This window comes from Triturus cristatus, chromosome 2_1, assembly GCF_964204655.1.
Source record: "Triturus cristatus chromosome 2_1, aTriCri1.1, whole genome shotgun sequence".
In the NCBI taxonomy this organism is placed as follows: Eukaryota; Metazoa; Chordata; class Amphibia; order Caudata; family Salamandridae; genus Triturus; species Triturus cristatus.
This window is the reverse complement of record NC_140581.1, coordinates 275,322,122-275,347,580: the sequence shown is the minus strand read 5'-3', so window position 1 is coordinate 275,347,580 and position 25,459 is coordinate 275,322,122. Positions and strand designations below refer to the sequence as shown.

The following is a 25,459-nucleotide window of genomic DNA, read 5'->3' as shown; positions in this document are numbered from 1 at the left end:
TGTTCAAATGGTGTGTGGGTAGGGACATAACTAACAAGAGCAAGCCTTGAATGGGCTGTGAAACCACATACCTGCATAGCACATTCTCAGCAGATCTGCATATATGTTTTATACGTAGCTGTCTTTTTCAAGTTTTTTGTTTAGAACTAAAGTATAAAGAGTTAAATCTGTACAGATTTGCTCTGTAAGGCAACATGCGAATCTTCATGTTGATACTGTACAGTGGTGACACAGAAATTTACCTTAGTACTGCATATGTCAACATTTATTAGCACAGTGGTGGTAAGCTGGTCTGGGGTTGCCTTTGCTCCTATTCAGAGGGTCCTGGCAGGTCGAGATGGACTACTATTACTACTAGAGCAAGACCAAGCCTAATTTAAATATGAATGGTTCCTGTATGAAGTGGCGTGGAGGGAAAATAGCTAAGCAAAATAAACCTTTCACTGGAATGCAACCCCAAATAATTACTAGGGGCTGAGATTATTTTTATCAATATGCTCAGCCCTTTTGTTTTCTTGCCAATGAGAAGCCCTAAATGTGAGAGTTATGACCAGAGTTAAGGCTTGGGCTCACTGAGCTCTAGCACCCAAACAGCACTTCATTAAATGGGCCGAACCGCTGGTCTGGGGCTGCTCACATTCCAGTTCAGCGACCTAGCCTGTCAACTATGGCTAGACTGTTATTTATTGAAGATGGACGAGGTAGATTTTGCATATAGTTGGTTCATATCTGCGGTGAGACAGTAGGCAAAACATTGAACTGGAATAATTGAATTATTAATTGTAGTTGGCTGAGATTAATTTCAAGTATTACATCCACTGGTTGTTTGTTCTTCTCATTTCATTTCCCTGGCGTAGAACATAAACAAAAATCCATCAGGAGTTAGTTTACAAATCTGAATTTTAACACTGACTATCTGACACTAAAATGGAATACTTCACAAATACGTTTGTACGGACACTGCATATTGCAAAAGAAGGGTTGGAAATGCGTTATAATATGGCACCTATATGAAATATCAAAAGAGCATAATGCATGTAGCAAATACATAGTGATACATGGTATTGCACTGTACTTACTTCTTTGAAAGACTGGAGCAGATTACTACCAGATACGGATAAGGTGATGTCTATATGATGCATAATAAAGAGAGGTTCTTCTTGTGTCTGATAAGGAAAGCAGGCAAGATTGTCTGCTATATACAAAAGCATATTCACTTCTGTTTTCTGAGGAAAGAAACAAATTAATTTACAGATTTGAACAAACAGGATGAAAGATGCAGCCTGTAAGTAATGTGTTATACATTTATAGAATGCCTAAAGCCAACACTTTCATTCTAATATAGCAGTACTATGAATTAACTATGCTCTTTAAAGTGCATCTGTTCCCAATGTGGCTCTTTATCAATCTAAGTTGTGAAATGTCATTAGTCCGTGGAATACATGAAACAAGTACGCACAACACGTCGGCCCCAACCTTTGGGCTGTGTTTACAACCAAAATGCACCTAGCTGAAAACAGAGTCTTAAGCTGGTCCCTTGATCTGCCCAACTCAAGTAAACATTCCTCTACAGGCTTCGTCTTACAGGCTGAAGCTAATTTGTTTGGCATGTTCAACAACTGACATTGAACAGGGAATAATGGCCTAGGGAGCGCATCAGATTGAGTTCTAAAACATGAAATGTATTTGGTTGTACATGCATTTCAAAGATGCACCTTTGCTCCTTAGTCGCATTCTGAATAAATGTTTGCAGCATTAAGACTTCACCAGCAAATTCAATAGCAGTAAAAAAGGAAGTTCAATACATCCATGTCCATTCTTCGTCCCAACAAATCCACTCAGCCTGTACTTGAGCACGTTTTTCACCGTCTGGTGGATTAAAGGGATACTATAACTAGAGCGAACGTGATGGCAGGCACACAGTATGAACAACATCCTAAAAGGTTGCAGGGTAACTATGGTGGGTTACTTGTTAATAGATTCACATCCCTAACACTACTTGATGACAAGCATTTAACATACTGAGGAAAAACAGCTGTGATAACAGGAGCTTATTAATCATTCATTCACACACACTGCCAGAGATGTTTGGGTGTTGTGTCTGGCGTGAAGATCTTGTGCGCAGAGCTATAAGACATTTTCCAAGTGGCATGCTTACAGATCACGTTGATGAGAACAACATCTAGAAGGAAAAGTTTCTTTGGTGCAATCCAGGTTCTTATTTATGAGAAACGTCACTGAATTCATGAGAACAAGCAACCTACTTTCTGTAAAGCCTCATCTGGAAGAGACTATCTAGCTGCAGATTCCTTACCAAAGAATTTTCTCCAGGTGTCAGACTGGATCAGACGTTTTTGAACAGTCTGCTTTTGCGCCGGTGGGTGGCGTCGTTCAGCTTCGGGTGGTGTCCTACGTCCCAGAAGTGACGTGTGCGATGCCTATATGTGAGAAAGTGACGTCTTTCTTGCATAGTATGCCCCCACTTTTTGCTGAATTGCTGATGTGCTTTGATTGAGTGTGCCCTGGCCTCCTTCCAATCAGGTGCCCAGGGCCTGTGTTCCTTCCCTAAAACTGCATTGAAGCCTAAACCCAATTGGCATCTCTGGCCACAGGTCAGCCCCTGATAATTGCTACCACAGGTACCCAGGGCACACTAAGCAGAGAAGGCCCCTAAGGGCTACAGCACTTATTGTGCCACCCTTAGAGGCCCTGTCCCCTGACACTCACACACTGCCTTTGCAGGCTGAGTGCCTTGGTGCAGAACAAAGTGAAGAGTCGACATGGCACACATCCCTGTGTGCCATGCCCACAAACCACTGCCCTGGCATACATTAGTCACCCCTCTACCTGGGTGCCCTATGCCAGTGGTGAGGGTACAGGAGCATGAGCCCTGTACTCCTACAGTGCCCAAGTCCATTCCTGGGCACTGTAAGTGAAGTGCTGCCATTAAGAGTATATGGTGCTGGGAGTTTGTCATTACGAACTCCACATCACCATAATGGCTACACTGAAGACTGAGAAGTTTGGTATCAAACTTCTCAGCACATTAAACTCACACTGATGCCAGTGTGGGATGTAATGTAAAATGCACGACAGAGGGCATCTTAGAGATGCCCCCTGAAACTCAACCAACTTCCAGTGACCTGACTGAGTGGCGGCTTAGGCTGCCACCACCAGACATGTTTCTGGACCCCCGGGGTCGAGAGCTTGCTCTCGGGGGCCTGAAACAATGCACATCCTGGGACGAGGTGCCAAGCCTCCTCCCCCAGGATGGGCAGGGTTCACGAAGGGTTGCTTTCAGCAAATGGTCTCACTGGTTCTACCCCCCACTTTGGGCAGGAAAAACGACAGGAAAAGCAAGTGAGGAAGAGAGGTGTACCCACCTCTGCCAACTCCACACCTCAGGTGGGGAAGACGAGGTGAAGCACATCAAGTCCCCGCCATCTTAAGGATGGGGGAGACCCAGCTAACTAGGGACAGGCTCCTGCCCCCCTCCCACTGGAGAGTGGCAGAATAGGGGGTTTATTCACCCCAGGCAAGGGGTCCATTGGTCCCTGCCCTTTACATACCTGTAACAACCCTAAATTTAGTTTTTAGGGGCACCCTGAACCTTCCTTCCTTCCTCAGATCCAGCAACCACAAAAAAAAGAAGAGAAGGACGAGAAGCCATGCAGAGCTAACAAGAGGACAACGCCCACTGACTTGACCCCAGCCCTACAGGCCTGTCGCCCCCTCTAACCTGTTCCTGCAAAACCCGGTGTGTCCAGCGGACAACAATCTCAAAAACCCCGGAGGACTTGCCTGCCTTCCCTTTTCAAGCTGTTTCTGCCATGAACACCAGACGCGTTTGAACTGCAGTTTCTGGCGCCAGCTAGGACCCGCGAATCCAGCCCACTCTGCATCCGCCGAACCCGGCCTGAGCTAGAGTGGAAAAATACCACAAGGAGGTCCCCCCGGCGATCCTGACCCGAGACCCGGCGACCGCTGACCTGCCTCAAGCCTCCAGACGACGCCTGCAGCCTCATTACAGAGGACCCCCCCACCGCGACCAGAGGGGGTAAGAAAATCCGATGTCACAAGGCACCCCGCACCCGACGCCCCACGGCCTTGTGTGCCCAAACCAACAGTGCCTAATCAACCCTCACCATCCCAACTTACCCCTCAAAGTGGTGGTCACTCCTGGAGGGTCCTCGCCCCCGCGACTGCAGTGTTTCTTTGTCCCGGAGAATCTCCATTGAAATCAACAGGGCACCCGACCTCAAAACAGCACCCTGCACCCGGCCGCTCAGGGTGCCCCTTTGGTGCTAACTTGGTCCCCAACTCGCCCTGAGCTTAACCCTAGGAGCTTTGCTCCCACAACCCCGTGGCCTGCTTGCCAGGAGCCACCAACCGCAGTCCCCCTATCCTCTATAGGATAACACTGGGCCTAAACACACTGCACCCGGCCCCCCTAGTGCCACTGGGGGTGCAACAACAGTGTATCACTGACCCTGGGAGACCCCAGAGTCTTGCCCCAGAACCCTAACTTCAAAGACCGAGTACTTACCTCGAAACAGATAACCTGTTTTTCCTCATAGGATAACATTGACACTTTTTCTCCCAAAAAGTTTCTAAGTGTCTACTTTTGAAAACTAAGAATATTCCTTAAAAATCGCACAAATAACCTAACCGAATTTTCTCAACTGCTTGCAGGAAAGATCCCAGTGCTGAACCCAGGTGTCCAGCACCGAGTAAGAAAAGTAACTAAAAAGTAACTTACCTGTGAATTGAATTTCCTTCCATAGGATAACATTGGGGGTTCTTTGTGAAAAAGTTTTCAAGTGTCAACTTTTGAAATACAAGAATATTCTTTAAAAATCGCACAAACTACAAAAACGTTATTACTTACCTGTTTTAAGTGGATGTCCCAGTGCTGAATCTAGGAGTCCAGCACTGGATTACAAAAGTAACGCAAAAGTAACTTACCTGCTAAGTGAATTTCCTCCCATAGGATAACATTGGTGACTATGTGAATAAGTTTCTAAGTGTCAACTTTTGAAATACAATAATATTCTTTAACAAGGATTTGCAATGCAATAGGTCTCGCATTAGTAAAACTTAAGAGTTTTTGGTGTGTCAAATAATGCAATAGTAATGTTAACATTTTTATTAAAGTGATATTTAACAGTGTAGTTAGTGTTGCTTAAAGAAAACATAGGAACATGTTGGTATTAAAGGAAAAATATACAATAAAGTACAAGCTGCTTTTGTAATTGTGGATGTTTTCAACAACATGACAGTAATGTTTTACAAACAAACTGGTATGAATAGATTTGCTCATGGTACCGCGTTTTGCAAAATACTTGCTTAACATTGGTTATTACATTGTTGTGTATGCGTACTTGTGCACATTTCCTGTCCTTGGAGTTTTGTGGAGGACGCCATACACGTGCACAACGCAGTCTTTGTACGCACGCAGATATTATGTGCGCGCTGCGGGGAGCTGAGCAGCTTTGGAGGATCAACATTGAAGTAGTACAATAAACTGAAAGTAATTTTTAAACAATAATGAGTAAGTGTGTGGCCTGTAGCATGCAAAGGCTTTGGGCTTGTGTTAATTTGCAGCGGAGTTTTTTGCTGGCGGTTGGAAACGCAGTAAAGCTGAGTGTTAGACTAAAGCGGCGTTGCTTACAGCAACGGCCTGGACTGTGTTAGTGACTTGAAAGTTTGTGAACTGGGAACGTCGCTATTTTATCCATTGCGGCTAACTTTGGCAGTGGATTGCAAATTAGAGGCAATAATAAGGAGAAACGGTATGCATGCTTTCTGTTTTAACCCATTGCAGCATCGTACGGGTTCATTATGGCTGTGCTGAGACTGAAACGAGGTAGAATGGTGGCTGATGGCAAGCAGCGTATTGTTGCCAGAGTTGGCTAGGAGTATGGAGGGGGCGAATGGTGAGGGCATCCAGGGTTTGGGAGATTTTAGTTATGCCCTAGGGGGATGGCAAAGTGTTCTAAGCTTTACGAGTGGTTAGGGGTATGGGAGAGGTGCAAAGCAGGAAGAGATCGCTGGGAAATTAGGAGGGCTGATCAGGGAGTTTGCTGGGTTATTGTTGTTTGTGAGCTGGCCCTTATATGTGGACAACTAGAGCTGTAACGTGCCTTGGGAGTATGCAAAAAAATGTTTGTTAGTATGCAGTGGTAAAAGGTAACTTGCGAGGAAGGAACTTTGTAAAAAAGGATTGTGTATAAGAAAGATTGTACAGGTGAATGTGGTAGTAGGGAGAAGAACAGAGGGTACACGTAGGAGTGGCTTTGGAGAATGGGGAAGAGTTTACCTGTTAATGAGTAGGGAGGGGTAAAGTAAGGCACAAAGCAGGAAAAGCTTGTTGGTAGATTAGAGGGCCTGCTAAGTGTTTGGTGGGTTATTGTTGTTAGTGAGCGGGGGACTATGTGGGCGGTTGGAGATCGTGGGTGCATGTAGAAAAAATGGTTTGTGGTATGCAGGGGGAAAAGGTAATATGTGAGAAACTGTTTTTAAAAGTATTGTGTGCGCGAAGGAGTATTGTGTGGGTGAATGGCAGAACGCGTGCGAGCAAGCAAGGAACAGGCGTGATAATACGCCGCCAGCCATACTCGTGTACATTTCCTGTCCTTGGAGTTCTGCTGAGGACGCCATACGCGTGCACAACGCCATGCTTGTATGCACGCAGATATTAAAAAAAAGACGCACACAAAGGCCAATAGCGTGGGCCAAAAGGAAAAGCACACGCACAAGCGTGTGCGATTCCTAGGTCAGTTTTGAAACCTCCTACAAAAAGTCTCTCGCTGCGCGAGCAGTGCAACACACTGCAATGCTAGGCGTGAGACCTAAAAATTATTTGTGGTATGCATCAGGAAAAGGTAATATGCAAAAAACTTTTTTTTAAAGTACTGTGTGAGCAAAGGAGTATTGTGTGGGTGAATGGCAGAGCAGGGACAAGAACAGAGGGCGCATGTAGAGATGTGCTTTGTGTATGGGGAAGTGTCTAACTTTGTATGAGTAGTGAGTGGTGCAAGTGAAGCGCAAAGCAGGAACAGCTCGTCTGCAAATTGGAAGGCGGTTAGGGTGTTTACTGGGTTACCGTACTTTTTGTGTGGGGGCTTAGTTTGACGGTGTACATTACGGTCGGTGAGTGCTAGGCTAGTTTAATACAATATAGAGATGCACACGCATAAATGTATTTTTTTTAAAAGTACTAGAGAACTCGTGCACTTCTCCATCTGCGAGTTGTGCGTCGCTGTACGAGTAAGCAAGGAGGAGGCGTGTTAATGTGCCGCAATGTATACGCGTGCACATCTCCTGTCCTCTTGAGTCTGGCTAACGACGCCATACGCTTGCACAACTGCTATGTTTTGTAATAATGCGCAAGTAACGGCAAGCAGCCAGCAAGTGTGAATAAAAGAAAATTAGCATGCAAAACAATGAATAAAGATTGCAGGGCATTTGTATAATTCAACAATAATACAGAAGGGGCAACAGGCGCACAAGGGCCAGTAGGAAGCCAGTGAACGAGACAGCACAACATGTTATCACGCCATGAGCCGTACACGCGCAAATGTATTCTAAAAAGTATCAGAAAACTCGTGCACATCTCCTGCGCTGCGAGTTGTGCGTCGCTGTACGCGTGCACATGTCTTGTCCTCCGAGTCCTGCTAACGACACCATACGTGTGCATAACTGCTGTCTTTTGTACGCGTGCACATATCCTGCCCCCCTTCGCAAACCAAGTCGACAACAATAGATCTCGCCAAGTCGAGCATAGCATGGCGCTGTGCCGCTAGGCGAGACCTAAAAATCGTACCTCTAACTAAAACGAATTTATTCAACTGTTTTCAGGAAATGCCCAAGTGCTGAATCTAGGATCCAGTCCTGTGTTAGCAAAAGTAATCTGAAAAGTAATTAATTGCATTTTTCTTAAAAAGCCCATTAATTCGAATGTACTATACCTGCTAAGTGTTGCAAACTGCTTACTTAACCAAAATCAGTGCAAGTTATACTGCAATTTTGTACTGTGTTCATACAAGTAATTTACTACTGTAAAGTATTTATATGCTTACCTGTTCCAGGCTTGCTTGGTTCTAGAAATAAAATAACAGTATATCTTTTTTTACAAAAACAATAAACCTAGAATTCAGTTCATGAGTGTGTGAATGTATTTGCTGAATGAGTGGGTACATCAAATGCTTAACACTGTCCTCTGATACTGCCTTACTGCTCGACCAAGCTACCACTTTAGAGAGTAAGGTTCTATCTCACTTTAACCTCTGCCGAACCTCTGGAGATCCTTGGACTCTATACACTCTGTACCTCACTTTGGAGCAGTATATATAGAGCCAGTTTCTTACACTATATGGGCGCCACCCCAGAATGTTGACCTTCGTTCAGGACCGTTGTTCCAGACCAGAATTACTGAGCCAAATTGAGGTGGAATGACCAGTGTCCTAAGAGGTCCTGAAGGATCTCTTTGACATGCAAAATACAGTTTGTAGAAAGGGGAAAAGGAGGATTGGAAAGGGATCTGCAGCTAGACAGTCTTTACCAAAAAAGGTATTACCATAGGTAAGTAACTTGTTCATCTGACAGAGACTTCCAGCTGCAGATTCCTTACCTTAGAATAGATACCAAAGCAATCTCTCCTCAGAGGTGGGTCTGCAGACAGTTACACTAAAAAGCCCTGGAGGACTGAATGGGCGAAAAGCCATCTCGCCAGACCTGAGGGACTAAGGAGCCGTGTTTGACAAAAGTGTGCAGCGGTTCCCACGTAGCTGCCTGACAGGCGTCTGAAACTGGGACTCCTTGAGCTAGCGCAGTGGTTGCAGCTTTAGCTCTGGCGAAATGAGCTTTCAAGCCCTCAGGGGTTTGTTCGAGGCAATTGAGTAGCTGATTTTTAGACAAAGGATAATCCTTCTGGAGAGGGTTCTCTTGTGGGCTGCCTTTCCTTTCTTCACACCCGCAAATCCAACAAATCTTTGCTCGGTCACCTGGAAGTCTTTTATATGATCAATGTAGAATGACAACTCTCTTTTTGGATTCAGGCAGTTGAGTCTCTCCTCTTCCTTAGCACGATGAGGTGGGCAGCGTGATGTTCTGCTTTACATTAAAAGGTATGAGTACCTTTGGCAAGAAGGAGGCATGAGTCCTAAGGGGGGAAAAAAGGTGTGTATGGGGTGAACAGAAAGTGCCTGTAATTTGCTTACCCTCCTGACGCACAAGTTACTTACCTTCGGTAACGATATATCTGTAAGAAACATTAGTAGTGATAGATTCCTTACCTTAGAATTACCCCCAGGCATCAGACTGGATCCGGAAAGTTTTCGTTAGCAGTACCCCTGCACGTCGTTGTGCAGCTCTGCGTGAGTCATTGGCATCGTCAGCGCCGAGATGACATAGCTGGAGCTACTTAGACGTGCCCACGCGCGCTGACATCAGTTCTGTACATGACTTTCCGCGCCAGGACCACAAAGCCATGCAAGAAACTGACCACTGGTGCCATGAAACTAGGGCCCTGAAAGGGATGACCTTAACCCTAGAAATCGTTTTGCAGAACAGGGAGAACCGGTAAGGAATCTATCACTACTGTTTCTTACAAATATATAGTTACCGAAGGTAACTAACTTGTTCATTTGAAAGAAACACGTAGTGATAGATTCCTTACCTTAGAATAGATACCCCAGCAATAACAACCCTGGTGGTGGGTCTGCGAACCAAGATCACACCAGAAAGTCCTGGAGAACAGAACGGCCAAAGAAGCCATCTGTCCGGACTTGGCTGTGCAGGCAGTAGTGCTTAGTAAACGTGTGCAGCGAGGCCCATGTAGCTGCCTGACAGTTGTCATGCAAGGGAACTCCCCGTCCCAAAGCAGTAGTGGCTGCAGTCGCCCTGGTAGAATGGGCGCGCAGCCCCTCCGGAGGCTCTTTTTTATCCAAAGAACAACAATCCTTTATGCACAGAACGACCCACCAAGAGATGGTCCGCTTGTGCACGGCCCAACCTTTCTTGGCGCCCATGTAGCCAACAAAGAGCTGGTCATCCACCCGGAAATGTTGTGTGCGGTTTAGATGAGAGCGCACGTTTCGGGTCCAGACGGTGGAGCCCTCTTCCTCTTTTGAGGGAGGCGGAAAGAAGGTGGGCAAAGTGATGGTCTGCTCGATGTGAAAGGCAGTGACAACCTACGGCAGAAAAGATGGACGAGTCCTTAGAACTACTTTGTCCTGATGGACAGAGAGAAAAGGAGGTTTAGAAGAAAGAGCCTGGAGCTCACTCACTCTTCTGGCAGAGGTGATGGCCACCAGGAAAGCTGCCTTTAAAGTGAGGAGACGAAAAAGACAGTTGTGAAGTGGCTCAAAGGGAGCACACATCAGGTATGTCAGAACCAGGTTCAAGTTCCACTGAGGCATTATGAAAAGAACAGGAGGGAAAAGATGAGTAATGCCTTTTAAGAATCTATTTGCAACAGGGGACTTGAAAAGAGAAGGCTGATCTGGAAGCCGTAAAAAGGCTGAAATGGCTGAGAGATAGCCCTTGATAGTGCCTAGAGCAGAGCCCTGCTGGGCCAAAGAAAGAAGGAAAAGAAGGAACAGAAGGACCTCTGAAAGAGGGGCAGAAAGGGGATCCACTGCCTTTGCTGTGCACCATGCCACAAACGTATTCCACCTGCAGGCGTATACTGTCCTAGTGGAGGGACGCCTGGCTGCCATGATTACATCACAAACTTTGGGAGGCAGGTCAAAAGTCGTCAACTGCCGCCGCTCAATCTCCACACAAGGAGGTGGAGGCTGGACAGGTTCGGGTGAAAGACCTTCCCCCTGTTTCTGCGACAGAAGATCTTTCCGAAGTGGCAGACAGATCAGGGGAATCGATGCTCATACTGAGTAGCTCGGGATACCATACACTTTCGAGCCCAGTCCGGAGCCACAAGAATTACTTGGGCCCGGTCGGCCTTGATCTTCTCCAGCACTCTGGGTAGAAGTGGTATAGATGGAAAGGCGCATAGTAGACCGAAACTCCACTCGCGACGAAAGGCGTCGCCTAGCGAGTGCCGCCTTGGAAATTCCAACGCGCAGAACTGATGACATTGCACGTTCTCTTCGGTGGTGAATAGATCTAACCAAGGCTCTCCCCACTGCAGAAAGAGACCTTGCGCCACGTCCGAGTGCAGACGCCATTCGTGATCCATCATGCACCGGCGGCTGAATTCGTCCGCCCTGGCGTTCAGAGAACCAGCCAGGTGTTGAACTACCAGGAAAATGCCCTGATGTACCAGCCATGTCCAGAGACGCAGAGCCTCCGGACATAGGGTCCACGACCCCACCCCGCCCTGTTTGTTGCAGTACCACATGTAGGTGGTGTTGTCAGTGAACACCTGCACTACTCTCCCCTTGACAGAGGGAAGGAATGCTTTCAGTGCAAGTCGGCTCGCCCAAAGCTCCAGAAGATTGATATGGAGCTGGGACTCCGTCGGAGACCAAGTCCTCTGATCTCCGCCTCTCCCATGTGGCCGCCCCATCCCAGAAGGGACTTGTCCGTCACCACTTTATGTTCCGGTTGGGGAAGGGAGAGGGAACTCCCAATGACCCAATCACAATTCGTGAGCCACCACTGCAATTGTGCAGTGCCCTCCGAGATCTGAACGTGATCGGTTGCCCGAAAATGCGCCGAATCCAGAACCAGGAATCAGGTGCGACTTTGGCACGTTGATGGAGAACCCCAGCAAATGCAAGAGGTAGGCCGTAGTCTGGTGGTGGGAGACGACTGTCTGGGGTGAGCCCGCCTTCAACAGCCAGTCGTCGAGATAGGGGAAGACTGAAATCCCTGATCTGCGCAGATGAGCTGCGACCCCCGCCATCACTTTCATGAACACCCGAGGGGCGATGGTAAGGCCAAAAGGGAGCACGGTGAACTGAAAGTGCTCTTGGCCTACCGAGAACCGCAGGTAACGCCGGTGGGCCGGGAGGACGGGAATATGAAAGTAAGTGTCCTGCAAGTCCAATGCTACCATCCAATCTTGAGGGTCTAGGGCAGACAAGACCTGAGCAAGTGTGAGCATATTGAACTTCTCCTTCCGGAGGAAGCGATTGACGTTCCGAAGGTCTAAGATAGGACGCAGACACTTGTTCTTCTTGGGGACCAGAAAGTAGTGGGAATAACAGCCACGACCTACTTATGGACCAGGAACGCAATCGATGACCCCCTTGGCCAAGAGGGTCGTGACTTCATGCTGAAGAAGCGCAAGATGGTCCCCCGACATGCGGTGGCATGCGAAGGGGAGGGAGTAGACCCTATGGACATTTCACAGCACCCACTTGTCTGATGTGATGTAGTGCCAGTGTGGGAGATGATTGTATATTCTGCCGCCCACTGGCGTTTGATGGGCCTGAAAGGTCGGACTAGGAAGGCTTTGCAGTGGATGCTGCGAGGGTGGAGGTGGACTGCCCCCCCCCCCCCCGCTGGCCCCCAGAAGGGCCTCAACAGTTCCCACGTCCGCGCTGAGAATGTTGCTGTGCAGGCCTATGGCTCTGGAACAAACGTGTTGGGGCACCCCTTCCGTGGCCATAAAAGGAGCAAAAAGCGGAAGGCGGAGGAGGGCAAGTGGCTGACAGGCCCAAGGACTTGGCCGTAGCCCGTGAGTCCTTAAACCGCTCCAACGCACTATCCGCCTTATTGCCCAAAAGGCAAATGCCATCAAAGGGCATGTCCATCAAGGTGTTCTGGACATCCCCTGAGAAGCCAGTTGTTCTCAACCAGGCGTGGCGCCGAAGAGCCACCATCGTGGAAATCACCCTGCCCAGCGAGTCGGCGGTATCAAGCCCACAACGAATGGTGAACTTTGCTGCGTCTCTACCAGCTGCTCTAGCTTGGGAGAGTACTGTCAGTGCCTCCTCCGGACAGTTGGGAAGCACCTGCGCAACCGTATCCCATAGAGTGGGAATAACGGCCCAAGAGGCGTGCGGTGTTCACCGACTGCAGCCCAAAGCTGGCAGATGAAAACAGCTTCTTGCCAAGCTGTTCCAGCTTCTTGGATTCCTTATCCAGAGGTGCGGAAGGGAACGCGCTCTGGGAAGCAGAGGCTTGGACAACCAAGCTCTTGGGAGTGGGGTGTTGGGAGAAAAAGAGGGGGTTGCCTGGTGCCGCGCGATGGCGGCGGGCCACGTTCCTGTCCACAGGAGCCCCTGTGTTGGGCCTGGACCAAGTGCCCAAAAGAACGTCAGAAAGTGCATCATTAAAAGGCAGCAAGGGCTCCGAAGAGGTTGCCGCTGGCTGAAGCACTTCTGTCAGGAGGTTAGTGCTAACAGCCACTAATCACTTAAATTACTCTAACAAATCAACCGTGGTTGATATAGGTGCACTTCAGTGGGGAAAGATGTGAAGGATCTAGATGGGGTAAATTCGTACGTCTTCACCAAAAGGTGAGCAAGGAAAATCTTCCTTTTTGTTTATTCACCCTCACACACCCTAGTGGTGTCATGCTTCATCATCGGGTCACCCCGACGCCTACAAGTCGGGGTGGGCTCAACCACAGTGTTGGGAGCTCTTGATAGAAGTTGTTGACCTGGGGGGCTGAATAAGTTAAAATACCTCAAACAGATCCCCGGTATCCCTTTATTCTTGGGTCTGTCTGGGTAACTAAAAAACAAATATTGGGTCTTTTAAGGAATTTTATGGTCCTAAGACCCTAGTGCCAACATGTTTCAGTCCTATAATGGCCGTAAAGGTCCTGGACTTTCATCAGGGCTAAGTTGGGCCTCCCTAGGAGACAGGACAAACGGCAATTCCCTATCCTGTACGTGGTGCAAGGGCAGAGTAGCTGCTCCTTGTTTGGGTGATTGATTATTTACCAATCATATGTTATACTCCATCTGTAAAGAAAAAACAGACAACAAAGAAAGACACAAAAACAAAAACAACATACATTTGTATAGTAATGTCATAGTGTGTCTGCAAAACTGTGTCCCACATTGTGCCATGTGGTTCTTTAATTATTTCCAGAGCACGCAATGTGGGACACAGTTTTGCAGAGACACTATGACATTACTATACAAATGTATGTTGTTTTTGTTTTTGTGTCTTTCTTTGTTGTCTGTTTTTTCTTTACAGATGGAGTATAACATATGATTGGTAAATAATCAATCACCCAAACAAGGAGCAGCTACTCTGCCCTTGCACCACGTACAGGATAGGGAATTGCCGTTTGTCCTGTCTCCTAGGGAGGCCCAACTTAGCCCTGATGAAAGTCCAGGACCTTTACGGCCATTATAGGACTGAAACATGTTGGCACTAGGGTCTTAGGACCATAAAATTCCTTAAAAGACCCAATATTTGTTTTTTAGTTACCCAGACAGACCCAAGAATAAAGGGATACCGGGGATCTGTTTGAGGTATTTTAACTTATTCAGCCCCCCAGGTCAACAACTTCTATCAAGAGCTCCCAACACTGTGGTTGAGCCCACCCCGACTTGTAGGCGTCGGGGTGACCCGATGATGAAGCATGACACCACTAGGGTGTGTGAGGGTGAATAAACAAAAAGGAAGATTTTCCTTGCTCACCTTTTGGTGAAGACGTACGAATTTACCCCATCTAGATCCTTCACATCTTTCCCCACTGAAGTGCACCTATATCAACCACGGTTGATTTGTTAGAGTAATTTAAGTGATTAGTGATTACAATATAGGAGGAGTTGCTCTAACTCCGTATCCTCTTTACCCTTTCAGGTAATGAAAAAAGTTTTTTCTATTTTACCTTTAATGTGAACATATAGTGCTAACAGCCACCATAGGGAGTGCGAGGTGGAGGGCCTAGGCTGCCCTACGTACTACCACCGCGTAACTGGCTCCCTCCTCGGTAGCCACGGTAGGAGGAGACAGCATGCCAAGGTCAGGTGAGGTGTCAAGATCACTGGAATCCCCCAAATGCTCTGCCCAGTCCAGAAAATAATCACACTGCTGCTTGAGAGGGTCCTCAGACCCCTCCCAGTCCTCCCCTTCCTCCGAAGTCTGCGAAACAGGCTGAACATAAGGAGGACGGAGATAGGGGAAAAATGGCCCCATTGGCATCGGGATCGGCGCCATGATCCGGCACCGTGTCCGGTTCAGGGCTGAAACTGGGGACGACTTTGTCCCGAGGAACGAGCGACATCGGTGGAGGTGTTACAAGGCGTCTACCGGGGTCCGATCCCGGAGGTTCCTGTGGCACCGGAGCCACCGGCGATGGAAGGACAGGACCCCCAATCGGGCCCGTGGGGCCCAAAGGCGCACCGGCAGGGCCAGATGGCCCAAAGAGTCGGGCCATGGCAGCAAAAAACTCTTGCACCCGAGTAGGCACCGCCGATGGACCCGGAAAAGGTGGGTAGACCAGCGGCGAGTTCGCAGACTCCGCCGGAGCAGCGGCACCCCCCACACCCTCAGCCGCGACGGGCGAGGGGAAGTCGAGGAGCGACGACACTTCGACTTCTTTTTAGAATGCATCGACTTACCTGACCCCGAATCTGAAGATTTAAATCCAGAGGAACGGTGCCTCGACCTCCCACATGACCGGGACCTTGTACGGCGCGGAGCCGACTGCTGGACTTCCAGCAACTTTCGGGACCGCTCCCGCAAAGTGTTCGGCGCCATGTCCCGGCAGTCGGGGCACGACTTGGAGTCGTGGTCGCGCCCCAGGCAGTAGAGACCGTCACCGACATCATGCAGAGACAGTTCCCACAGTTCTTAAAGCCGGGCATCCCTCCAACACCAGGAGTCAAAAAGTGACTGGGGGTACTTGCTCTTTCCTGATCTGCGCTTGCTGGTGCAGAAAAAGAAAGAACGGATGTCAGCGCTCGTGGGCGCGTCTAAGTAGCTCCAGCGACGTCATCTCGTCGCCGACGCACAAATTACTACTTGTGTAACGATACATCTGTAAGAGACATTAGTTAGTGATAGATTCCTTACCTTGCAATAATCCCCAGGCGTCAGACTGGATCCGGAAAGTTTTCTGCTTAGCAGTACCCCTGCACGCCAGTAGGTGGCGTCGTACGCGCCGGAAGAACAAGTTACTTACCTCCGGTAACGATATATCTGTAAGAAACATTAGTTAGTTAGATTCCTCACCTTAGAATATCCCCAGGCGTCAGGCTGGATCCGGAAAGATTTTTCGTCAGCAATACCCTTGTGTGTCGCTAGGCGTCGTTGTGGCTCCGCGTCCGTCGTCTGCGTCGTGCGCCGTAATGACGTCGGAGTACTTAGACGCCGCCCTCGCTCGCTGACGTCAGTTCTTGTACATAGCTTTCCGCGCCAGGAACGCAGAGCCATGCAAGAGACCGACACTGGTGCAAAAAAATTCTAGGGCCCTGAAAGGGATAACCTCAACCCTAGATATCGGTTCGCAGAACGGGGAGGATGGGTCGGTCGGTGAGGAATCTAACTAACTAATGTGTCTTACAGATATATCGTTACCGGAGGTAAGTAACTTGTTCATCTGAAAGAAACACGTTAGTTAGGTTCCTCACCTTAGAATAGACACCCCAGCAATACCAACCCCGGAGGTGGGTCTGCGAACCAAGATCACACCTGAAAGTCCTGGAGAACAGAACGGCCAAAGAACCCGTCTCTCCGGACTTGGCTGTCCAGGCAATAATGTTTAGCAAACGTGTGCAGCGAGGCCCATGTTGCTGCCTGACAGATGTCCTGCAAGGGGACTCCTCGGCCCAGGGCAGTTGTCGCCGCTGTGGCCCGAGTGGAATGGCCCCTTAGCCCTACAGGAGGTTCCTTTTTAGCCAAGGAGTAACGAGCTTTGATACACAAAACGACCCACGAGATGGTCCGCTTGTGCACCGCTCTTCCCTTCTTAGCGCCCACGTAGCGAACAAAGAGTTGGTCGTCCACCCGGAACTGCTTGGTGCGGTCCAAATAAAAGGACAGCGCCCATTTTGGGTCCAGACGGTGGAGCCTCTCTTCCTCTTTCGAAGGTTGTAGAGGCGGAAAGAAGGTGGGCAACGTAACAGACTGCCCGATGTGAAAGGCAGTTACCACCTTAGGGAGAAAGGAAGGACGAGTCCTGAGAACAACTTTGTCCGGATGGACAGAAAGAAAAGGAGGCATAGAAGAGAGAGCCTGGAGCTCACTCACCCTTCTAGCAGAGGTGATGGCAACCAGAAAAGCAGTCTTAAGCGTCGAGACGAAGGGGACAATTATGAAGTGGTTCAAAGGGAGCGCACATCAGAAACATCAAGACCAGATTCAAATCCCACTGAGGCATTACGAAAGGGACAGGAGGAAACATGTGAGTAATGCCCTTAAAGAAGCGAGAAACAACAGGGGATTTGAAAAGAGAAGGATGATCAGGAAGCCTTAAGAAAGCAGAAATAGCAGAGAGATAACATTTTAGGGTGCCCAGAGCAGAGCCCTGCTGGGCCAAAGAAAGAAGAAAGAGGAGAACCTCAGAAAGAGGGGCGGAAAGGGGATCCACAGCCTTTGCTGTGCACCATGCCACAAATTTGTTCCAACTGCAGGCGTATACCGATTTTGTGGAGGGACGCCTGGCTGCCAGAACAACATCACAGACTTCGGGTGGCAAGTAAAATGGTATCAACTGCCGCCGCTCAATCTCCACGCATGGAGGTGGAGGCTGGAGAGGTTCGGGTGGAGGCCCGTCCCCTGCTGCTGCGACAGAAGGTCCTCCTGAAGAGGCAGTTGTATCGGGGGATCGATCGACAGACTCAGTAGCGCGGGAAACCAGTATCTTCGTGCCCAATCCGGAGCCACCAAGATGACTTGGGCCAGGTCGCGCTTGATCTTCAGCACTCTGGGCAGAAGTGGTATAGGTGGAAAGGCGTACAACAGACCGCAACTCCACTTGCGACGAAAGATGTCCCCGAGCGAGTGCCGCCTTGGAAACTCCAACGCGCAGAACTGCTGACATTGCGCGTTCTCTTCGGTGGCGAATAGATCTAACCAAGGATCTCCCCACTGCTCAAAGAGGCCTTGCGCCACGTCAGACTTTAGACGCCATTCGTGATCCATCATGCACCGGCGGCTGAGTTAGTCTGCTCTGGCGTTCAGAGAGCCCGCCAGATGTTGAACCACCAGGGTGATGCCCTGATGTTCCAGCCATGTCCAGAGGCGCAGAGCCTCCTGACAAAGGGTCCACGACCCCACCCCGCCTTGTTTGTTGCAATACCACATGGCAGTGGTGTTGTCCGTGAACACCTGCACTACACTTCCCCGGACAGAGGGAAGGAATGCCTTCAGTGCAAGTCATATCGCCCTCAGCTCCAGAAGGTTGATACGGAGCAGGGACTCCGCTGGAGACGAGAGGCCTCTGATCTCCGCCTCTCCCATGTGGCCCCGCCATCCTAGGAGAGACGCATCCGTCACCACTACGTGCTCCGGTTGGGGTAGGGAGGGGGATCTGCCACTGACCCAATTGCGATCCATGAGCCACCACTGCAACTGTCCCGCAGTGCCCTCCGAGATCAGGACGTCGTCGGACAGGTTGCCCCGATGCTGGGCCCACTGAAACTTCAGGTCCCACTGCAGAGCCCGCATTCGCCACCTGGCGTGATGCACCAACAGGATGCAGGAGGCCATCAGACCAAGAAGCCGCAGCACCAATCTGACCGAAACCCGGGATAGAGGCCGAAAGATGGGAATCAGAGCCTGAATATCCCGGACCCGCTGTTACGGAGGATAAGCCCGGAACTGCGCCGAGTCCAGAACCACTCCGATGAAGAGGAGCTGCTGGGAGGGACTCATATGTGACTTCTGCACGTTGATGGAGAACCCCAGCGAATGCAAGAGGACTGCCGTAGTCTGGAGGTGGGAGACGACTGCCTGGGGCGAGCCCATCTTCAACAACCAGTCGTCGACATAGGGGAAGACTGAAACCCCTGATCTGCGCAGATGAGCTGCGACTACCGCCATCACTTTCGTGAACACCCGAGGGGCACTGGTGAGGCCAAAGGGGAGCACGGTAAACTGAAAATGCTCCTGGCCCACCGTGAATCGCTGATAACGCCTGTGGGCTGGCAGGATGTGGAAGTAAGCGTCCTGCAAGTCCAACGCTACCATCCAGTCTCCAGGGTCTAGGGCAGTCAGAACCTGAGCTACAGTAAGCATCTTGAACTTCTCCTTCCGGAGGAAGGTGTTGACGCTCCTGAGGTCCAAGATGGGGCGTTGGCCCCCTTTGCCCTTCTTGGGAACCAGAAAGTAGTGGGAATAACAACCACAACCTACTTCTGGACCAGGAACGCGCTCGATGGCCCCCTTGGCCAAGAGGGCCGTAACTTCCTCCTGCAGAAGTTGCAAGTGATCCCCCGAAATCCGGTGGCACTGCGGTGGCATGGCTGGAGGGGTCACCTCGAAGGGGAGGGAGTAGCCACTTCGGATCATTTGCAGCACCCACCTGTCCGATGTGAAGGTGCGCCAGGGCAGCAGATGATGGCGAACTCTGCCTCCCACTGGCGTGGAATGGGCCTGAAAGCTCGGACTAGGAGGGCTTTGAGGCGGATGCTGCTGGGGTAGATGTGTCCGACAGTACCGCCTCGGCGGAATCCACGATCGCAACCGCGCGGAGGCTGGTTCTGCGGCCTGTGGCTAGTCGGACGTGAGGGGGCGCCCCTTCCTTGGCCACGCAAGGGACGAAAAGCAGAAGATTGCGGGCCGAGAGGCCCAAGGACTTGGCCGTAGCCCTGGAGTCCTTAAAGCGCTCCAGCGCACTATCCGCTTTGTCGCCAAAAAGGCGACTGCCATCGAAGGGCATGTCCATGAGGGTGCTCTGGACATCCCCAGAAAAACTCGTGGACCGCAGCCAGGCGCGGCGACGAAGCACCACCGTGGTAGAGATTGCCCTACCCAGCGAGTCCGTAGTGTCCAGTCCACATCGGATTGCATGCCGCGCTGCATCCCGCCCCTCGGCAAGAGCCTGGGCGAGCCGTGTCCGGGCCTCCTCTGGGCACTGGGGCATCACGTCCTCCACCGTATCCCACAGGGAGTGGGAGTAACGGTTCAAAAGACAACCGGTGTTAATAGACCGCAGTCCCAAACTAAGGGAGGAGAACAGCTTCTTACCACACTATTCTAGTCTCTTGGACTCCCGATCCGGGGGAGCGAACGGGAAGGAGGTCTGGGAAGTAGAGGCGTGGATAACCAGGCTCTCGGGCGTGGGGTGCAAGGACAGAAAACGGGGGTCGCACGGTGCAAGGTGGTGGCGCCAGGCCACGTTCCGGTCCACAGGAGGTACTGTGGAGGGCTTGGACCAGGTGCCCTTCAGAACGTCCACTAGTGCTTCATTAAACAGCAGCAGAAGCTCAGAGGAGCTTGCGGACAGTTGGAGCACTTCTGTGAGGTGGTTAGTCCTCATGGCCACAGTAGGTAGTTCCAGCCCAAGGACTTCGGCCGCCTTGTGCAGCACCACAAAAAATGCAGCACCTTCCTCCGAAGCCATGGTCGGAGGAGAGATGAAGCCAGTGTCAGGGGAGGTGTCAAGACCACTGGCATCCCCCAGCTCATCCGCCCAGTCCTGTGATAACTGGCCCTGCCGGGCCAGAGGGTCATCAGACCCCTCCCAGTCGTCACCGTCATCCGATTCCTGGTAGACAGGTGGAATGATCAGAGCCGGGTTGAAGATGCCGGGGCCGGACCAGGACTGAACCGGGGAACGGCGTCGTCCGAAGGCGGCGCCAGGGGTGGCACCGGAGTCTGCGCCGGCAGAGGGGTCCTGAGGTCGACCGGCGTCAACTGGGATCCAGGCCTGGATCCCGCGGGGACCTGTGGCGTCGGGACCGGAGTCGACGACGGTGCCGGGGCCGGAGCCGCTGGCTCGGTAGGCCTCCCAGTCGAGCCTGCGGGGCCCGAAGGTTCGCCGGCAGGCATTGACGGCAGAGCCAGGCCTCTCAAGGACGAGAGGAAGGCACTGATCTCTGCCGGAGTTGCGTCAGTCCCAGGGACCGGCGAGTATGGGGAAGGACGTGACTCCTGCGGCTCCGACGGAGCCGCGTGGTTGGTACCACCTGAACCCTCAGCCGAGTCGCGTGACCGGCGAGGGGAGCCCGAAGAGCGATGTCGCCTCTTGGACTTTTTACTATGCTTCGACTTACTCGAAGACTTGGAACCAGACGAGTGGTGAGGGTTGCGGCTCTGCGATCGGTCCCTCGACCTCCTCCTCGACTGGGACCGTGAACGGCACGGAGTCGACTGCCGGAGTTCAAGTAGTTTGCGGGACCGCTCCCGCCTAGCCTTCGAAGTCAAGGCCCGGCAGTCGAGGCATGGCAGTCGAGGCACGACTCGGCATTGTTTAGTCGGCCCCAAGGCAGTAGAGGCACCGGCGGTGGTGGTCCGTAACAGGCATCAGTCGGTGACAGGAGTCACAAGGTTTAAAACCAGGCATCCTACCAGCACCAGAGTCGATGAGAATAGACCAAAAGAGTCCAAAATGTTTAGTCAAAAAATGACTAAAAGGGTATGCTCTTCCCGGATCGGCGCTGTCTGGCGCGGAAAAAAGAAGAACTGACATCAGCGCGCGAGGGCGGCGTGTAAGTACTCCGGCGCACGATGCCGACGATGGACGCGGAGCCGCAGACGACGCCTAGCGACGCGCAAGGGTATTGCTGACGGAAAAGCTTTCCGTTCCAGCCTGACACCTGGGGATATTCTAAGGTGAGGAATCTAACTAACGTGTTTCTTTGAGATTGACGTCCCGGAGACTACTTAGGCACCACCCGTGCGTGCTGACGTCAGTTCTCTACACGACTTTCCGCGCCGAAACGCACAACCATGCAAGACACTGACCATAGGTGCATAAAACTAGGGCCCTAAAGGGATGACCTTAACCCTAGTAATCAGTCCGCAGAACGGGGAGGATGGGTGGGGCGGTAAGGAATCTATCACTAACTAATGTCTCTTGCAGATATATCGTTACACAAGTAGTAAATTGTGTATCTGAAAGAGATACGTTAGAAATAGATTCCTTACCTTACAATAGATACCCCAGCAATACCATGTATGAGGGAGCACACATCAGAAAAGTCAAGACAAGATTCAAGTCCCACTGAGGCAATATGAAAAGGCACAGGAGGAAACGTGTGTGTAATGCCTTTGAGGAAACGGTTAACAACCGGGGACTTAAAGAGAGAAGGCTGATCTGGAAGCCTCAAAAAGGCGGAGATGGCCAAAAGATAACTTTTGATAGTGCCCAGAGCAGAGCCCTGCTGGGCCAAAGACAGAAGAAACAGAAGAACCTCAGAAAGAGGAGCCGAAAGGGGGGTCTACAGCTTTTGCTGTGCACCATGCCACAAATCTGTTCCATCGGCAGGTGTATACCGTTTTAGTGGAGGGACGCCTGGCTGCCAGAATGACATCACAGGCTTCAGAAGGAAGATCGAAAGGTGTCAACTGTCGCCGCTCAATCTCCATGCATGGAGGTGGAGACTGGATAGGCTCGAGTGGAGGACCGTCCCCTGCTGCTGCGACAGAAGATCCTCCCGAAGAGAAGCAGAAGGATCGGGGGATCGATGCTAATACTGAGTAGCTCGGGATACCATACTCTTCAAGCCCAGTCTGGAGCCAAAAGAATGACTTGGGCCCGGTTGCGCCTGATCTTCAGCACTCTGGGCAGAAGTGGTATAGGCGGTAAGGCGTACAACAGACCGCAACTCCACTCGCGACGAAAAGCGTCTCTGAGCGAGTGCTGCCTTGGAAGTTCCAACGCGCAGAACTGATGACATTGCGCGTTCTCTTCGGTGGCGAATAGATCTAACTGAGGCTCTCCACACTGCTGAAAGAGACCTTGCGCCACGTCCGAGTGGAGACGCCATTCGTGATCCATCATGCACCGGCGGCTCAGTTCGTCCGCCCTGGTGTTTAGAGAACCTGCCAGGTGTTGAACCACCAAGGTAATGCCGTGATGTTCTAGCTATGTCCAGTGGCGCAGAGCCTCCTGACATAGTGTCCACGACCCCATCCCGCCCTGTTTGTTGCAATACCACATGGCAGTGGTGTTGTCCGTGAACACCTGCACTACACTTCCCCGTACAGAGGGAAGGAATGCCTTCAGTGCAAGCCAGATAGCCCGCAGCTCCAAAAGGTTGATATGGAGCCGGGACTCCGCCGGAGACCAGAGGCCTCTGATCTCTGCCTCTCCCATGTGGCCACCCCATCCCAGGAGGGACTCATCTGTCACCACTGTGTGCTCTGGTTGGGAAAGGGAGAGGGATCTGCCACTGACCCAATCGCGGTCCGTGAGCCACCACTGCAACTGTCGTGCAGCGCCCTTCGAGATCTGGACATGACCGGACAGGTCGCCCTGATGCTGTGCCCACTGGAACTTCAGAGCCCGCATATGCCATCTGGCATGTGTCACCAGCAGGATGCAGGAGGCCATCAGGCCCAGCAGCGGGAGGGTCATCCTGATAGGGGCTGAAAGATCAGAATCAGTCTGAAAATGCTCCTGGCCCACCATGAACCGCAGGTAACACCGGTGGGCCGGCAGGACAGGGATGTGAAAATAAGCGTCCTGCAAGTCCAACGCTACCATCCAGTCTCCAGGGTCCAGGGCAGTCAGGACCAGAGCCAGAGTGAGCATCTTGAACTTCTCCTTCCGGAGGAAGCGATTGACGTCCCGGAGGTCCAAGATGGGGCGCAAGCCGCCCTTGTTCTTCTCGGGGACCAGAAAGTAGTGGGAATAACAACCACGTCCTACTTCTGACCCAGGAACGCGCTCGATGGTCCCCTTGGCCAGGAGGACCGAGACTTCCTGACGGAGAAGGGCCAAATGATCGCCCGACATGCGGTGGTACCGAGGCGGCATGCCTGGAGGGGAGGACAGAAAGGGGAGCGAGTAACCTTGGCAGATTATCTGCAGCACCCACTTGTCCGACGTGATCTCGCGCCAGTGGTGGAGGTGGAGGTGAACCCTGCCACCCACTGGCGTGGGGTGCCCCATGAAGCTCGGGTTAGGAAGGTTTTGAGGCGGAAGCATCCGGGGTGGAAGTGGACTGACCCACACGCAGGTTACCAGACCCGCCACAGCAGAACCAACGTCCGCGTCTTCTTTGAGGCTGGTTGTACACAGGCTTGCTGGAAGAGCACGCCTGGGTAACCCTGCCCTGGCCACGACAGGAACGAAACCCAGTGGAGAGCGAACATGCTTCTTCAACTTCTTCTTATGGTGTCGCTTACTGGAATCTGAAGGTGAAGACAGAGTCCGAGAAGCGACGGCTCCGGTCCCGCGAACGGCCCCTAGACCCTGAGCGGCGGCGAGAGGAGTGCTGGACCTCCAGCAACTTCCGGCGCTGCTCCCATAATGCCTGCCGGGTCATGGCACGGCAGTCCCGACAATCCTGGGAGTCGTGGTCATTCTCCGGGCAGTAGAGGCAGACATCATGGGGGTCCGCCACTGACAAACTATGGTGGCACGACCCACAAGACTTAAAGCCGGGCATCCCTACGTGCACCAGGAGACAAGAGAAGGAGACAAAAAGTCTCCAAAAAGTGGAAACGAAATGAACGAGGTACGTGCTCAATCCGGATCTGCGCTTTCGGCGCGGAAAAAGAAAGAACTGACGTCAGCGAGCATGGGTGGCGCCTAAGTAGTCTCCTTGACGTCATTCCGGCTCGTACGACGCCCCTGACGGACGCGGAGCCACACAACGCCACCTACTGGCGCGCAGGGGTACTGCTAAGCAGAAAACTTTCCGGATCCAGTCTGACGCCTGGGAATTATTCTACGGTAAGGAATCTATCACTAACGTGTCTCTTTCAGATACTGCCAACGACACGCAGAGCCGTACGACCCTGCCTACCGATGTGCAGGGGTACGGCTGACGAAAACTTTCCGGATCCAGTCTGACGCCTGGGGGTAATTTCAAAGTGAGGAATCTATCACTACGTGTTTCTTTCAGATATATGTTATAGCCACAAGGACTGTTTTGATGGTAAGCAGTCTGAGAGGGCAGCTGTGCATGGGCTCAAAATGCGAACTCATAAGGAAGGTAAGAACTAAATTTAGGTCCCACTGAGGCATGAAGAAAGGTGTAGGGGAAATGCACTTTTAACCTTTCACAATAGGTGACTTGAACAGGGAGGGTTAATCTGGGGACCGCAGGAAGGCTCAAGTGGTGGAAAGGTACCCTTTCACTGAGCCCAAAGCAAGGCATTTCCAGGCAAAGGATAATGCAAACAGTAGGACTTTAGACAAGGATGCAGACGGAGGATCAACGGCCGCTCACCAAGCAACAAATGCACCCCATTGGCAGGTGTAATTCCTTTCATGGAGGGAAACCTGGCTGCTATGATGACATCACACACTTTCGGAAGGAGGTCAAGTACCCTCAACTAAAGCTCCACCCATGCAGACTGAGTGTGTGCAGGACCCTGCCCTGCTGCTGATATAGGAGTTCCTTCCGAAGGGGCAGCCTGATCTGCGGACAGATGCTCATGCTCATGAGCTTGGTATAGCAGACTGTTG

At 51.2% G+C, this 25,459-nt stretch overlaps 1 protein-coding gene across 16 annotated transcripts in view; it reads right to left on the bottom strand.

Annotated features, from left to right (window-relative positions):
• Positions 1-25,459, bottom strand: part of NIPBL (NIPBL cohesin loading factor) — a 1,722,939-nt gene that overhangs the window by 80,925 nt on the left and 1,616,555 nt on the right. For all 16 annotated transcript variants that reach the window (XM_085631078.1, XM_085631072.1, XM_085631074.1 and 13 more), the window contains one exon: positions 1,080-1,226. In XM_085631078.1, coding sequence (XP_085487204.1) covers positions 1,080-1,226 — 147 coding nt within the window. The remainder of the gene's footprint in view (positions 1-1,079; positions 1,227-25,459) is intronic.